This window comes from Hyla sarda, chromosome 8, assembly GCF_029499605.1.
Source record: "Hyla sarda isolate aHylSar1 chromosome 8, aHylSar1.hap1, whole genome shotgun sequence".
In the NCBI taxonomy this organism is placed as follows: domain Eukaryota; kingdom Metazoa; phylum Chordata; class Amphibia; order Anura; family Hylidae; genus Hyla; species Hyla sarda.
In genome coordinates, this window is record NC_079196.1 from 202,406,257 (window position 1) to 202,422,555 (window position 16,299).

At 43.0% G+C, this 16,299-nt stretch overlaps 1 protein-coding gene across 1 annotated transcript in view; it reads left to right on the forward strand.

Annotated features, from left to right (window-relative positions):
- The first annotated feature begins 3,028 nt into the window (after positions 1–3,028).
- Positions 3,029–16,299, forward strand: part of COG7 (component of oligomeric golgi complex 7) — a 70,910-nt gene continuing 57,639 nt past the window's right edge. The window contains exons 1-5 of the mRNA XM_056535188.1: positions 3,029–3,182; positions 5,508–5,687; positions 8,065–8,213; positions 10,505–10,621; positions 13,131–13,299. Of these exons, the coding sequence (XP_056391163.1) occupies positions 5,522–5,687; positions 8,065–8,213; positions 10,505–10,621; positions 13,131–13,299 (601 nt within the window). The 5' untranslated portion in view covers positions 3,029–3,182; positions 5,508–5,521. The remainder of the gene's footprint in view (positions 3,183–5,507; positions 5,688–8,064; positions 8,214–10,504; positions 10,622–13,130; positions 13,300–16,299) is intronic.

A 16,299-nucleotide genomic window follows, 5' to 3' on the forward strand; every position in this document is an offset into this window, starting at 1 on the left:
TTGGACCAGCGGGTATCATGTGTGCGTCCAGTCCTCGTTCATGTCCGTGCTCAGCGTGCACATACATATTCAGTCACACCTGGAGCTTGTAGTTCTACATCAGCTGCCTATACAGTAGAATACATTATTCAAAAAAGAAAATGGGCCCTCACCCTGATAAAACGGAGCTTATTTTATTGTGATTAAAATGCTCTTGTGAACATCAACCAAAGACAGACCAGGCGGCTGCCGCGGTCCTTCAGGAAACAGACTGTTTCGGGGTCAAAACCTGCTTCCTCTGGCTAGATACAGTGGTGTCCAAACTGTTACCCTCCATATAGAAACATAGAAGGTGTCGGCAGAGAAGAACCATTTAGCCCATCTAGTCTGCCCAATATTCTGAATACTATCAATAGTCTCTGTCACTATCTTATATGAAGGATAGTCTGATACCTATCCCTATCTTATATGAAGGATAGCCTTATATTTAGCCCTATCTTATATGAAGGATAGCCTTATGTCTATCCCTATATTATATGAAGGATAGTCTTATGTCTATCCCTATATTATATGAAGGATAGCCTTATGCTTACCCCTATCTTATATGAAGGATAGCCTTATGTCTATCCCTATCTTATATAAAGAATAACCTTATACTTAGCCCTATCTTATATGAAGGATAGCCTTATGTCTATCCCTATATTATATGAAGGATAGCCTTATGTCTATCCCTATCTTATATGAAGGATAGTCTTATGCCTATCCCTTATCTTATATGAAGGATAGCCTTATACCTATCCCTATCTTATATGAAGGATAGCCTTATACCTATCCCTATCTTATATGAAGGATAGCCTTATACCTATCCCTATCTTATATGAAGGATAGCCTTATACCTATCACTATCTTATATGAAGGATAGCCTTATGCCTATCCCTATCTTATATGAAGGATAGCCTTATACCTATCACTATCTTATATGAAGGATAGCCTTATACCTATCCCTATCTTATATGAAGGATAGCCTTATGCCTATCCCTATCTTATATGAAGGATAGCCTTATGCCTATCCCTATCTTATATGAAGGATAGCCTTATGTATATCCCTATCTTATATAAAGAATAACCTTATACTTAGCCCTATCTTATATGAAGGATAGCCTTATACCTATCACTATCTTATATGAAGGATAGCCTTATGCCTATCCCTATCTTATATGAAGGATAGCCTTATACCTATCACTATCTTATATGAAGGATAGCCTTATACCTATCCCTATCTTATGTGAAGGATAGCCTTATGTCTATCCCTATCTTATATGAAGGATAGCCTTATGCCTATCCCTATCTTATATGAAGGATAGCCTTATGTATATCCCTATCTTATATAAAGAATAACCTTATACTTAGCCCTATCTTATATGAAGGATAGCCTTATACCTATCCCTATCTTATGTGAAGGATAGCCTTATGTCTATCCCTATCTTATATGAAGGACAACCTTATGCCTATCTCTATCTTATATAAAGAATAGCCTTATGCCAATCCCTATCTTATATGAAGGATAGCCTTATGTCTATCCCTTATCTTATATTAAGGATAGCCGTATACCTATCTCTATTTTGTATCAGGGATAGCCTTATGCCTATCCTTATCTTATATGAAAGATATCCTTATGTCTATCCGTATCTTATATGAAGGATAGCCGTATGTCTATCCCTATCTTAAATGAAGGATAGCCGTATGTCTATCCCTATCTTATATGAAGGATAGCCTTATGCCTAGCCCTATCTTATATGAAGGATAGCCTTATGTCTATCCCTATCTTATATGAAGGATAGCCTTATGCCTATCCCTATCTTATATGAAGGATAGCCTTATGTATATCCCTATCTTATATAAAGAATAACCTTATACTTAGCCCTATCTTATATGAAGGATAGCCTTATGTCTATCCCTATCTTATATGAAGGACAACCTTATGCCTATCTCTATCTTATATAAAGAATAGCCTTATGCCTATCCCTATCTTATATGAAGGATAGCCTTATGTCTATCCCTTATCTTATATTAAGGATAGCCTTATACCTATCTCTATTTTGTATCAGGGATAGCCTTATGCCTATCCTTATCTTATATGAAAGATATCCTTATGTCTATCCCTATCTTATATGAAGGATAGCCTTATGCCTATCCTTATCTTATATGAAAGATATCCTTATGCCTATCCCTATCGTATATGAAGGATAGCCTTATGCCTAGCCCCATCTTATATGAAGGATAGTCTTATGCCTAGCCCTATCTTATATGAAGGATAGCCTTATGTCTATCTCTATCTTATATGAAGGATAGCCTTATGTCTATCTCTATCTTATATGAAGGATAGCCTTATACCTATCTTATATGAAGGATAGCCTTATGCCTATCTCTATCTTATATGTAGGATAGCCTTATACCTATCTTATATGAAGGATAGCCTTATGTCTATCTCTATCTTATATGAAGGATAGCCTTATGTTTCTGCCTATCTTATATGAAGGATAGCTTTATGTCTATCTTATATGATGGATAGCCTTATGTTTCTCCTAGTAGCTCTTCTCTGAACTCTTATATGTTGCATAACTACAACTCCCAGAATTCCAAGACAGCCAGCGGCAGGCCAGGCATGCTGGGAGTTGTAGTTTTTTTTAATATTTGGAGGTATAACATGGGCAATTCCTTGAAGGCCTAATAGACAGCCTGCTATAAACTCCAGTGAGCCAAACAAATCTTTATTGCTTTAATACACGGACAGTTATTTACATAAGACACCCCCAGCTTTCTCGTAAGTAAGGAAGGAGCACAGATTATTCATGTATATAATACATAGGCAACCTTCGGCACTGCAGATGTTTTGGCTACATCTCCCATGATGCTCCTACAGCCAAAATGCTGCAAAAGCATCATGGGAGATGTAGTCCAAAACATCTGCAGCGCCGAAGCTTGCCTATGTCTGCTGTAGACTGTACTTTAAAGAAAGCGGAACGAATTTCAGAGTGTTCACGTTTCCTAGGGACGAGTAATCTGAACGGACACGGAAGTGATGTCACGCGTCGTGTCACCATGGCTCCCGTAGCCTACCCGGAAGTGCGGCGCTGGCAGGGACTACGGAAACGGGGATACTGAGTAAAGTGTCCGTTTAGATCAGGCACTGAGCTCTGCCCGTAAGTATCCAGAGGCGGCGCTGTTGAGCTGTTTATTTTGGCAGCTTTTATTTTTTTTTTTTAAATTAACTTACGAAAATGTATATTATTGTTTGTGTGCTGTCAACTAGTTCATGCCAGCTGTTGTAGAACTACAAGCCCCAGGTGTGACTGAATACACGTGTACACTGGGCATTGTAATGAATGGTCCTAGTCCAGTGATCTCCAGACATTGCAAAACTACAACTCCCAGCATGCCCAGACAGCCGTTGGCTGTCTGGGCATGCTGGGAGTTGTAGTTTTGCAATGTTTGGAGGACCACAGTTAGGAAGGAACACAACTATTGTAATGTATAGTGCAGCTGCATCTCTCTCTCTGCCCAATCTAAACATCAGTGACATTATTGGGATGTATAAGGGGTTGTCACTATAGGCATGGCGGGTGTGTTGTCATGACAGCGATCTGGGGAGGTCAACATGGTTAGGCTATGTTCACACCATGTTCAGGAGACCCAGCAGTAAGCTCAATTACTTTCAAGAAGCATGCACACTCACGATCACTGCAGCGCAATTTGTTTTATTCCAGAGCAGCTGCATATGTGCGTTTCATTACTGTAACTTGGTCATGTGATCACCCATCTGACTCTCCATATCTTCCAGTGTTTAAAGGAGAAATGCAGCGGAAAACTTTTAACTTCCCCTGAGCCCGGACTGCAAAAAAAAGGAACTTTAAGTCACCTTCCTACATTTCCCCGTTGCGCCGATATCGGCGTCCCGGCTCTCCGGCGCTGCTCTGCTTCCTGCTTTGGCATGGATCGTCACACTGCAGTCAATGTATCGCAGGCCGCAGCGATGTCCCGCACCGGCCGGTGATAGGCTGAGTGCACTGTCATGTAAGGAGCTCAGGCTGCGCCTTCTCACTGATACCAGGCTCCTTACATGACAGTGCGCTCAGCCTATCACCGGCCGAGGAGGGACATCATTGTGGACGGCGATACGCTGACCGCAGTGTGATGTTCCGAGCCTTAGAAGCAGGGAGCCAAGCAGCAGCGGAGGAATGGGATGACAATATCGGCGCAATGGGGGAACATAGGAAGGTGAGTTAAAGTTTTTTTTTTTTTCAGCCCGGGAACAGGGGAAGTTAAAAGTTTTGCGCCACATTTCTTCTTAAATGGTCATAACAGGATGTGAGACTGCCTTAACAGATATCCTCCTACAAACTCCTAGACCCCTCCCAGCTTCATCTGCTATCTCTATTGGATGAGGATACACAGTAGTAATACACCTCTCCTCCAGTTCTATCTGTATACTGCTGCTATCTTTACAAGATCAGTATGGTAGTTACTCACCTCCCCTCCAGTTCTATCTGTATACTGCTGCTGTTATCTCTATAGGATTTTGATATATTGTAGTTATACACCTCCCCTCCAGCTCTATCTGTATACTTCTATTGCACCTCCAACTCTCTTTACTGCTTCTATCTCTGTGGTATCAAGATATATAGTAGGTATACATTTCCCCTCCAGCTCTATCTGTATACTGCTATTGCTATCTATATGGGATCAGGCTATATATATAGTAGTTATACACCTCCCCTCCAGCTCTATCTGTACACTGCTATAGCTGTCTATATGGGAGCAGGATATATAGTAGTAATTCACCTCCCCTCCAGCTCTATCTGTATACTGCTATTGCTATCTATATGGGATCAGGATATATATATATATAGTAGTTATACACCTCCCCTCCAGCTCTATCTGTATACTGCTATTGCTGTCTATATGGGATCAGGATATACAGTAGTTATATGCCTCCACTTCAGCTCTACCTGTATACTGCTGTTGCTATCTCTATAGGATCAGGATATATAGTAGGTATTCACCTCCCCTCCAGCTCTATCTGTATACTGCTGCTGCTTTCTCCATATCAGGATATATAGTAGTTATACACATCTCCTAGCTCTATCTGTATACTGCTGCTATCTGTATGGTATTAGGATATATAGTAGCTATACACCTCCCCTGAGGGCATGTTCACACATTGTGTTTCTTGCTGTTTGTGATTTTCCCTGAATCATGGCAAAAAATTAGATGTTCTACCTCAATTGTGAAATATGGTACGAACATATAATTTTTACCACTATTTCAGAAAATCGCTGCAGTAAGAAATTGTGAAAAAAGGTTGTGGTTGGGGTGTAGGAGAGTGGGGTAGTGGGGCACAGATGCTTGGTAAACATGTCTATTACTGTGTTGGATAACCCCTGTAAGTTAAAGCTCCCTTTAGCGTGACCATAGCCGTGCCAGATTATTAGAATTTCCCTTTATAGATGATGTTTTGTTTTTGGCAGGCAGCTCCCACAGGATGGACTTCTCAAGGTTCCTCGCCGATGACTTTGAGGTGAAGGACTGGGTGAATGCTGCTTTTAAGTCTGTACAGAAAGATGCTCCTGGGAAGGTGGACGCACATGCGGCAACTCTGGTTATGAAACTGCAGCTCTTCATCCAGGAGGTGAACAACTCAGTTGAAGGTACTTAAACATTAGCTCTGATGATCTTGTTACATTGTATAATCCTCCCAGTTCACTGCCCCCATCATGATAAACCACCCCCTGCCTTTATTTTTATTATTTTTTAGTTTTATACCTTGATATTTTTTCTGTATTTTCTGCTCAGTCTCAGTCAGATTCACAGACTGGGAAGGGGCGTTCCCCAGCAGGCGTGACATCATCTGAAGCCATACAGGGGAGAACTTCCTCCCTCACTCTGCTACACACAGCTCAGAGCAGTTCAGTGTGATATGATTGGCCGCACCCCCCAACCCCCCCCCCCCCCCCTCAGCACTCCAGACTGCATTTGCTGATTTAAGGCGTGCAATAGCAAAAGTTTGTTTTAATGAGAGTGCCCATTTAAGACCTGAAATTACTCTGCTTGTTCTTTATCAATGGCAACTGTCCTCTACCTTATGGCTCTCCAGGTGTTACGACACTGTAACTCTCAGCATCTAGTTTTCTGTCATGCTCAAGCCAGTGTTTCCCAACCAGGGTGCCGCCAAGTGTTTCTTAAGTACAACTCTTTTTATGACTGGACAGCCGAAGGCTGTCCGGGCATGCTGGGAGTTGTAGGTTTGCAACAGCTGGAGGCACCCTGGTTGGGAAATAGTGCTTTACACAGTTCATTCACATTAATGGGTTGTATGTGTAGTACAGAACAGGTCCTCGAATAGTATAGATAGAAACCCTCTTTGTAACTGCTCTACACTCTGCCCAGTAGACAAGGATACTGAATTCAAGACCCTTTCACTGATAACTCCTTAATAGAGTATTTGGCAGTGGGTTTCCTAAACTAGACAACCACTTAAAATAGGTTTTCAGATTTTGTGACGGAATCTTTTGACAAATGTTATGTAAGACAATAACAGGGATTGTCGTTGGGGACGGCTATATTTCCCCAAGGTACCTGTTGTGTGTTAACACCAGGTTTTACGAAGCGCATGTCCACTGAAAGCTTGTAATGCATGAAACAGTTAAATCCCTTGCAAGCCTTAGCCTGCTAAGGAATTTGGTAAGTCCCGTTATCAGGCCTGGATTTTCATGGGATGAAAGGCAGGTATGGACTTTTCATCCCCTTCCTGGGCCAGTCTGAATTGTCAGGTTGGCCCCAAGGTAGCACAGGTGCCAAGGCTGATTAATACTACAAAAGGTGTAATCAAGTCTACACTAAAAGAGTGTGAGGAAGCTCTGATGAGAGTTGGAGTCCTGAAGGGGCAGCCTCAAAAAGGGATATTTATCTTGCGTGATTAAGGGGTACTCTGGTGGAAAACATTTTATTTTATTTTTTTAAATCAACATGCCAGAAAGTTGAACAGACTTGTAAATTACTGCTATTTAAAAATCTTAATCCTTCCAGTACTTATTAGCTCCTGTATGCTTCAACAGAAGTTCTTTTCTTTTTGAATTTCTTTTCTGTCTGACCACAGTGCTCTCTGCTGACACCTCTGTCTGTCTCAGGAACTATCCAGAGCAGGATAGTTTTGCTATGGTGATTTGCTCCTACTCTGGACAGTTCCTGAGACAGACAGAGGTGTCAGCAGATAGCACTGTGGTCATACAGAAAAGAAATTCAAAAAGAAAAGAACTTCCTGTGCAGCATACAGCAGCTGATAAGTACTGGAAGGATTAAGATTTTAAAATAAAAGTAATTTACAAATCTGTTTGGCACCAGTTGATTTAAAAAAAAAAAATAGTTTTCCACCGGAGTATCCCTTTTAAGGGCTGGTTCACATTGCCATTTTGCTCCGGTAAAGGGAGCTTCATCAACCAGTTTGTCGGAAGGACGGGAGGTGAGCAGAGGAAAAAATAGCATGTTTTTAATCAATGTCCTATTTTTTCTCTCTTCTCAACTTCTGTAAAATACCGGATCTCCGATGGACCCCATTCAAGTCAATTTGATCCGGCAGTGTCAGTTGTGCTCTGGCCCCCTCTGAGCCCATTAGGCAGATAAAAAAAGATCGGAATGGACCCAGAATGGATGGGAGAACAACTGCAGTGTGAACTTAGCATAACACGTTTTTGATGACTGTTTTGTTGGTGGCTGGTAGTAAGCCACCTATACAGAGATAGAAGATTTTGTGTAGTTATCGTTGGAAAAGCAGGACTTGTTTTGTAATTGTTTGTGTCCAAAGCTAAATGCTGTATTTGTTTTGTTACTGAAAAATAAAAACATTATACACTCTTTTTAAACATTATTTTTATATTCCTCTCCAACTTCTATTTTTTTGCTATTTGACTGTTTCTACTGAGCTACAGTAACTCCCACAGTTAGTAGTCGAGTTTCTGGCAAGTACATTTCTTTTGCCATGTAATACCACTCCTATAGGAGCAGTAGTGACATTCATGCTCTCCACAGAGACCAGCCACCAGGCCCTGCAGAACATGCCACGTGTGTTACGTGACGTAGAGGCTCTCCGGCAGGAGGCAGCGTTCCTGAAGGAGCAGATGATTCTTGTAAAGGAAGATATCAAGAAGTTTGAGCAGGACACAGCACAGTCAATGCAGGTGAGTAGTAACATGTCATATAGAGTCATTTGCAGGATATGTTTGCACACATTGCTCCTCTTGACCTGTTTGTTCTTTATGGGGGACATTTGTGAAGGGATTTAAAGCTCTTTTTTGCTTACAAAAGTCGCACAGAAAGTCACATAAGCACCTAAGTAAATTTTTGTGCGACTTTTGGTTGTAAACAAAAAGCTACAAAAGAGCGTACGAAAGTGAATTTCATTTTTCACTTTGCAGTGGTCAGGGATTTATCAAGTGCGGTGCCTGTAAAGCATTGAAAGCATGCCGAATGACAATTCCTGCCGGCTCCTCTTCTGCCCAGCGTAAGGGACGTCATTACTTTGCGCAGACGAGGAGCCGGCAGGGATTGTCACTCGGCATGCTTTCAATGCTTTACAGGCACCGCAGTCCCGGAAGTCCCACAGCCTGAACCTGAGCCTGCCGGAGCGCGGCCAGGTGAGGTAAAATAAAACTATAAAAAAAAAAGCTGGGGAGAAAATCAGGGGGAAGGGGCGGGGGGGGGGGGGTTAACTCTGTGGCGCCATGGTAAGGAGCCCCGGCTTGCATAACTCTGCAGCTGCTCGGGACTCCCGCAGCCGGGCCGGGAGATGTTCTGGAGCCATCCCTGCCATCCCTCAGCACTGCGGTACACACTGAAGGATGGCAGGGACGGCTCCTGCACATCTCCCGATTCCCTTTGCTACGGCACTGCAGAGTTCACTGTAATTTCAAATTTCCCACTGGGTTCCGTGTCACGGGACCCGGCGGAAAATATAAAACTACAGTGATTTTCTTATCACCCCCGACCAGGGAGCGGAGTACATTACCGCCCGCTTCCCTGGCTTGCTTGTCACCTGCCGCGCTGCACGACTACAACATCCAGCATTGCCTAACTGTAAGGGCATGCTGGGAGTTGTAGTCCTTCAGCAGGGGCAGGTGACAGGCTTGTCACTCGCCCGCACCGCACAACTACAACTCCCAGTTTGTCCTTACAGTAAAGACATGCTGGGAGCTGTAGTTTTGTGGTGTGGGCGAGTTACCAGCATGCCCTTACTGCTAAAGCATGCTGGGAGTTGTAGTCCTGCAGCGAGGGGCAGGTGACAAGCTTGTCACTCGCCCGCACCTCATGACTACAACGCCCAGCATGTCCTTACTGTAAGGGCATGCTGGGAGTTGTAGATGTGCAGCGCGAGAGATGTGCGATCGGGTGACAATAAATGTATGAACCTATTTTTCGTCTTTTTTTTTTTTTCTTCTCATTTCATATCCGTGTATTCTGTGGACTCCTTCGGATTTGGTGGACTACGTTGAAGACCAGCGTTTTTTCTTTGTTTAATGTTAATAAAACGGTTAACAAGGGCTTGTGGGGGAGTGCTTTTTTGGAATAAAATTTTTAAACGTGTTATTTTTTTGTTTTTTGTTATTTACTTGACAGGCTTAGTAGTGGAAGCTGTCTAATAGACCATTACTAAGCTGGGCTTAGTGTTAGACACAAATACAGCCAGCGATAACCCCCAATTATTACCCTGGTACCCACTGCCACAGGGGTGCCGGGAAGAGCCAACAGGCCTGGAGTGTCAAATATGGCGCTCCTTGGTCTAGGTAGTAACAGGCTGGTGTTATTTAGGCTGGGGAGGGCCAGTAACAATGGTCCTCGCCCACCCTGGTATTATCAGGCTGTTTCTGCTTGGTTGGTATTTGGCTGAGAATAAAGACCCTATGCTTTTTTATTTTTTTATTTTATATATTAAATTTTTTGTGCAAAATAAATTAAATAAATAAATAAACGCATAGGGCTCCCCCTATTTTTATTCTCAGCCAAGCAGCAACAGCCTGACGTTACCAGGGTGGGCGAGGTTGATTGTTACTGGCCCTCCCCAGCCTATATAACTCCAGCCTGTTACCACCTAGGCCCAGGAGCGCCATTTTTGACGCTCCGGGACTGTTGGTACCGGCTCTTCCCAACACCCCTGCGGCGGTGGGTACCGGGGTAATAATTGGGGGTTAGTGTTAGCTGTTTTTGTGGCTAACGCTAAGCCCAGCTTATTAATGGACTCTGTCTATAAGACAGCTTCCACTACTAAGCCTGTCAAGTAAATAAAATAAAAAAACACAACATGTTTAAAAAAAATTTATTCCAAAAAAACACTTTGCTTATGTGAGCCAAATGTATCAACCCCCTGTGATATTATGATAAATGTGTCATACATAAGCAAAGCCAAAGCAAAAAAAAATGCCTACAGAACTCGCTTATCAAAGCAACTATGATAAATGTCCCCGTATGTCTTTAGGTTCTAGTGGAGATGGATAAAGTAAAGACGCGCATGCAGTTGGCTGCAGATTCCCTTCAGGAAGCTGACAAGTGGAGTACACTCAGTGCAGACATTGAGGAGACCTTCAAGACTCAGGTAGCTTCACATATTTACTTTCACCTATATGTTTTATTTGAAATGTCTTCTGTGGTGGAATTAACCAATGAAACAGCGCCACCTCCATATACAGTGGTCCCTCAACATACGATGGTAATCCATTCCAAACGGACCATCGTTTGTTGAAACCATCGCATGTTGAGGGATCCGTGCAATGTAAAGTATAGGACAGTGGTCTACAACCTGCGGACCTCCAGATGTTGCAAAACTACAGCACCCAGCCGTTGGCTGTCCGGGCATGCTGGGTGTTGTAGTTTTGCAACATCTGGAGGTCCGCAGGTTGAAGACCACTGTTAGAGGAAGTTGTACTCACCTGTCCCCGCCGCTCCGGACCGTCGCCGCTCGTCACCGCTGCTCTGGATGTCGCCTTCCATCGCTGTCGCCGCCTCCCCGGGGTGTCCCCGACGCTCCGGCAAGGCCTCTGCTTCCCCGGCATCCGAGCGCTCCGTCGCCGCCATCACGTTGTTACGCATGCCGCTCCTATTGGATGACGGGACGGCGTGCTCAGCGACGTGATGACGACGATGGAGAGCGCCGACGATGCAGGGGATCCCGAAGAGGACACTCCGGAGCCCCGAGGACAGGTAAGTGATCGTCAGCGGACCACACGGGCACCGTAAACGGCTATCCGGTGGCAGCTAAAGCAGTCTGCGCTGCCGGATAGCCGTTTATGCGATGGCCCCGATATACAAAAGCATTGTATGTTGATGCTGCCTTCAACATGCTATGGCCTCTGAGAGACCATCGCATGTTGAAATTATCGTATGTCGGGGCCATTGTAGGTCGAGGGGTCACTGTATGGTGTTTGTGTCCAGTATTACAACTCAGTCCTGTTCACTTGAACAAAAGTAAAGCTTTTATAGAAGAAAGCAGCTGTGTTTTTGTTGTAATTACATACAACCCCATTTAAAGGGGTATTCTAGGATCTTTGAGCCCATAATGTGACGTTATAATACTGTGTAATTTGCTTCTATTAACTCTGTGCCCTGCTTTGTCTGGTTTTTATGCACAGTAAAAACTACAGCGTCCCAGGGTAGGAATGGGGTAAATAAACTTCTATACCAAAACCTGAGTCTCACAGAGAAACTGACTCTCTTCAGGGTCACGAGATATACCCCTTATCTTAGAACCTCATAACTAACGCATATTGTAAAAATCACATTTATTGACATTCATTAAAGGAAATCTGTCATCAGTTTCACCTGCACTAACATGTTGTTACAGAAAGGTAGTACAGGTGATACTGATGACAATGATACTTACTTGGTCCCTTTCTGTGCTCGGTTCTCCCGCAATCTTCCGCCGTATCTTCTGTTCCGGGCTGACTTGGAGTTTGGCCAGAGCTTAGTGACGTCACTGCTGTTGTTTGCTAGCAGTGGTACCCAGCAGAGAAACAGCAGCGGTGACATGAAGCTCTGCCCATGCTCCAAGTCAGTCTCAAAACAGAAGATAGCGGAAGATTGCGGGAGAACCAGAGCACGGAACGGGACCAGGTAAGTATCGTTGTCATCAGTGTCTACTCCACTACCTGTCAGTACCAACTAGGGCTGCACGATATATCGCAAAAGCAGTCGAATTGCGATTTTTGTTTTTTGCGATATAGCGATACGGCCCCCGGCGGGGGCTGGCCAGAGCAGGTAAAAACAAATTTAAATACTGAAAGTCAGTGTTTCCTAATCAGGGTGCCTCCAGTTGTTGCAAAACTACAACTCCCAGCAAGTCCGGACCATTAAAGGCTGTCCGGGCATGCTGGTAGTTGTAGTTTCACAACAGCTGGAAGCACCCTTGTAGAAAACACTGAGCTTAGTAAAATGGGGGATGTGATATGGGGGGAGAATGTGACAAGGGAGGGAATGGGATATGGGGAGAATGTGATATGGGGGGAAAATGTGATGGGAGAAGATGTGACAGGGGGATGATAGAAATTTAAAGGGGGAGATGTGAAATGGGCGGTGGGCATAAAATGGGTGGATAGTTGTAAAATGGAGGAGATTGGACATGAAATGGTGGGATTTCACCATTTATTTATTATATCCCATCACATATCGAAATCGCAATATTTATGCCCAAAATCACAATCGCACATTTTCCCCATATTGGGCAGCCCTAGTACCAACAGGTTAGTGCAGCTATCACGCCCCCTCCCGTAGGCTTGCATTGCGGGCTGGAGCGTGACGTCACACGGGGGCGCAGTCGTGACGTCACAAGCCGCCCGCCCTGTAGTCGCCAGTAATCAGTCCCGGAGCGAACACGCTCCGGGGACTGATTACAAACGGGGTGCCGCGTGCATGATCCTGCGATCAGGCATCTTATCCTTTATCCTTTGACCATTGCAGCCAATCACGGAATGCTTCTCATGTCTGTGTGATGTGACATGTCAGTGGTCATGACCGCATTACCTGGAGGTCCATACAGATGACCAGATCTCAGAAATCCTTAGTTTATTGTGTTATTCCTATGGAGAGCCTAATACCGTTCTATGTTACAGAATATAACTGTGATCTCTGAGAAGCTGACCAGTATGCAGGTGAGCCTCACTATGCTGGTGGACACCCCAGATTACTCCGAAAAGTGTGTATACCTGGAGGCCCTGAAGAATCGACTGGAAGCTATGTGCAGCCCCCAGATAGTTACAGCTTTTAATAGTCAATCTACAGGTTAGTAAATTGTAGGTAATCCATAACATAGAGCATATCACAGTCTGCTGGATGTACCCAGAGAACCTATATTGGAAATGGAATGATTTGACAGCAATTTGTCAGCAGAGGGGGTGACTTTTCTGGTACAATTCTTTTGTTTCCTGCCATCCATTCATTTCTCCATGCTGCATGTGCATGTTGTTTTATTCTGATGCATGCATTGTATTGGAGATAAAGTTGTTGTTCATTGTTTAAATGGGCACTGTCATGAACTTTTTTTACTGATGTACTACAACATATTTCTGCTGTCACAGATGAATTCGGACCGATCCCGACCGGGCATCAGTCCGAATTCAGTCAGGCTGTGCTCGCTCCCTGCTTGTCAATCAGAGGGGTTTCTAGTTTGGGCTAGGACCCTAGCAATGAGCTGTTTTTTACAGCGAATGCAGCAGAAGAAAGGCTTGTATTACATGGTGCCCATTAAAGGAGTACTCTGGAAGATTTTTTTTTTTTTTTTTTTTTTAAATCAATTGGTGCCAGTAAGATAAAAAGATTTGTAAATGACTTCTATTAAAAAATCTTAATCCTTCCAGTACTTATCAGCTGCTTTGTACTACAGAGGAAGTTCTTTTCTTTTGAATTTCTTTTCTGTCTGACCACAGTGCTCTCTGCTGACACCTCTGTCCATGTCAGGAACTGTCCAGAGCAGGAGAAAATCCCCATAGCAAACCTCTCCTGCTCTGGACAGTTCCTGACATGGACAGAGGTGTCAGCAGAGAGCACTGTGGTCAGACAGAAAAGAAATTCAAAAAGAAAAGAACTTCCTCTGTAGTACACAGCAGCTGATAAGTACTGGAAGGATTAAGATTTTTCAATAGAAGTAATTTACAAATCTCAAATAGACAAGATGGCTCACCTCCACTGCGTTCCCCACACTCAGCACGGACTAGCCGGCAGTGCCTCCGGCCTGATACTAGGAGCAAACACGTGATGTCCAGCGAGGTAGGGTGCAAAAAACAGGATTTCTTTATTGAGGACACATGGTCAGCACATAAAACCAACGCGTTTCGGGTCAGACAGGACCCTTCATCATGGCATAACAAAGTTACAAAGACATCAAGTTTAAATAAGAAAATCTATGGTCACATGTATAGTGACGTCATTACAATAAAATGGTAACGTATAAGATCTGGGCCGGAGTGGACTGCACCAACGGGAATAGGTCTGGAGAACACACAGAAAAACTGGAGAAATACTCCGCATATATATCAACTTGGGTAAAAGTTTATACCGTGACTGTCCTATATTAACTAGTATCACCAGGAAATGACATATATACCCCCCCCAAAAAAAAAAAAACATGGCTTGTGTAGTAAAAAAAGGGGGGTAGGAGAGAAGACTGCCCAGCAGGGAAACAAAAAAATATATAGTTAATATGTGAGAATAAGATCATGTCTGAGATTCATCCCAAATGGTTCACTAGTATCAAGCAAAAAAATCCAATAAGATTCCCTGTTGAGCAGTCTTCTTCGTAAATCACCACCTGTGATATTGTTTTTAACCCTTTCAATCACATAAATTTTTAGTGAGGTCACATCTCCATCGTGTTTATCTCTGAAATGCTTTGACAGAGATGATATGTTAAACTGGTTGTTCTTAGCATCAGCTATATGCCGCCATATTCTGACTTTTAGGGCATTGGACGTACAGCCCACATACTGACATTGGCAGCTACAGCAAGATGCTAAGTAAACTACAGAAGTAGTATTGCAGTTAGCATATGTTTTATTAGAAAATTGTTGGCCGGTAGAGGAGCTGAAGGTATTGGAAATCGCTATGTGTGAACATGTGATGCACTGGGTGTGCCCGCATTTCCACGTACCTGGATGTGTGAGCCAATTTACAAATCTGTTTAACTTTCTGGCACCAGTTGATTGAAAAAAAAATATTTTCCACCGGAGTACCCCTTTAAACGGGTATGTCAAACACTAGATTAGTAATATCTGACTACCCACTTATTGATATCCTTCGTTTGCAGGGACTTAGGAGGTCTCATTACTGTTCTTTATACTTGCTGGCTTACTAATAAAGTCTCTTAAGCCCCCCTGTCCTCTGAGTTGTGGCAGGTTGTGCTTTCCTTCCATTTCACAGTTTCCCCCGCTGTCAATTATAAGATGATTCATCGAACCAAAATGAAAATTTTGGACTGAAACCGAAAATTCAGTATGTCCTTGTCTGAAAATAGTTTTTTTTATTGTATCATTGTATTATATAAGACTTTTTAAGTAAAGGGGTTCTCCATATTTTAATAATAATTATTATTATTATTTTTTTTTTTTTTTTTTTCTTTAAAGGGGTACTCCGGTGGAAAACTTTTTTTTTTTTTTTAAATGATCTTTACCATTCTAGTACTTTTTAGCAGCTGTATGCTACAGAGGAAATTATTTTCTTTTGGAATTTCTTTTTTGTCTTGTCCACAGTGCTCACGTGTCAGGAACTGTCCAGAGCAGGAGATAATCCCCATAGCAAACCTATGCTACTCTGGACAGTTCCTGATACGGGTATCAGGTGTCAGCAGAGAGCACTGTGGACAAGACAAAAAAGAAATTAAAAAAGAAAACTATTTTCTCTGTAGCATACAGCTGCTAATGAGTACTGGAAGGATAACGATTTTTTAATAGAAGTAATTTACAAATCTGTTTATCTGGCACCAGTTCATTTAAAAAAAAAAAAATTCCACTGGAGTACCCCTTTAAGGTCACTCCATGGCTCTTTAGTTTGACCACCATAACCACTGATATACTTTCTCTTTTTTTTTATTGTTACTGTTCTAAATGTACTTGTTGTGGTTAATGCTTTTTGGCCTACTTCCACTATTTGGACATGCCTGGATTGTGTATTGTGCAGGAATATGCTGATTTTACTGTTGCAATGTCTTATTTTGCTAGCATTCCCCTTTTCGGATTGTGTCACACTATGCTACTGGCATCTGTATTGGGCATTGTGTTCTGTATTTCA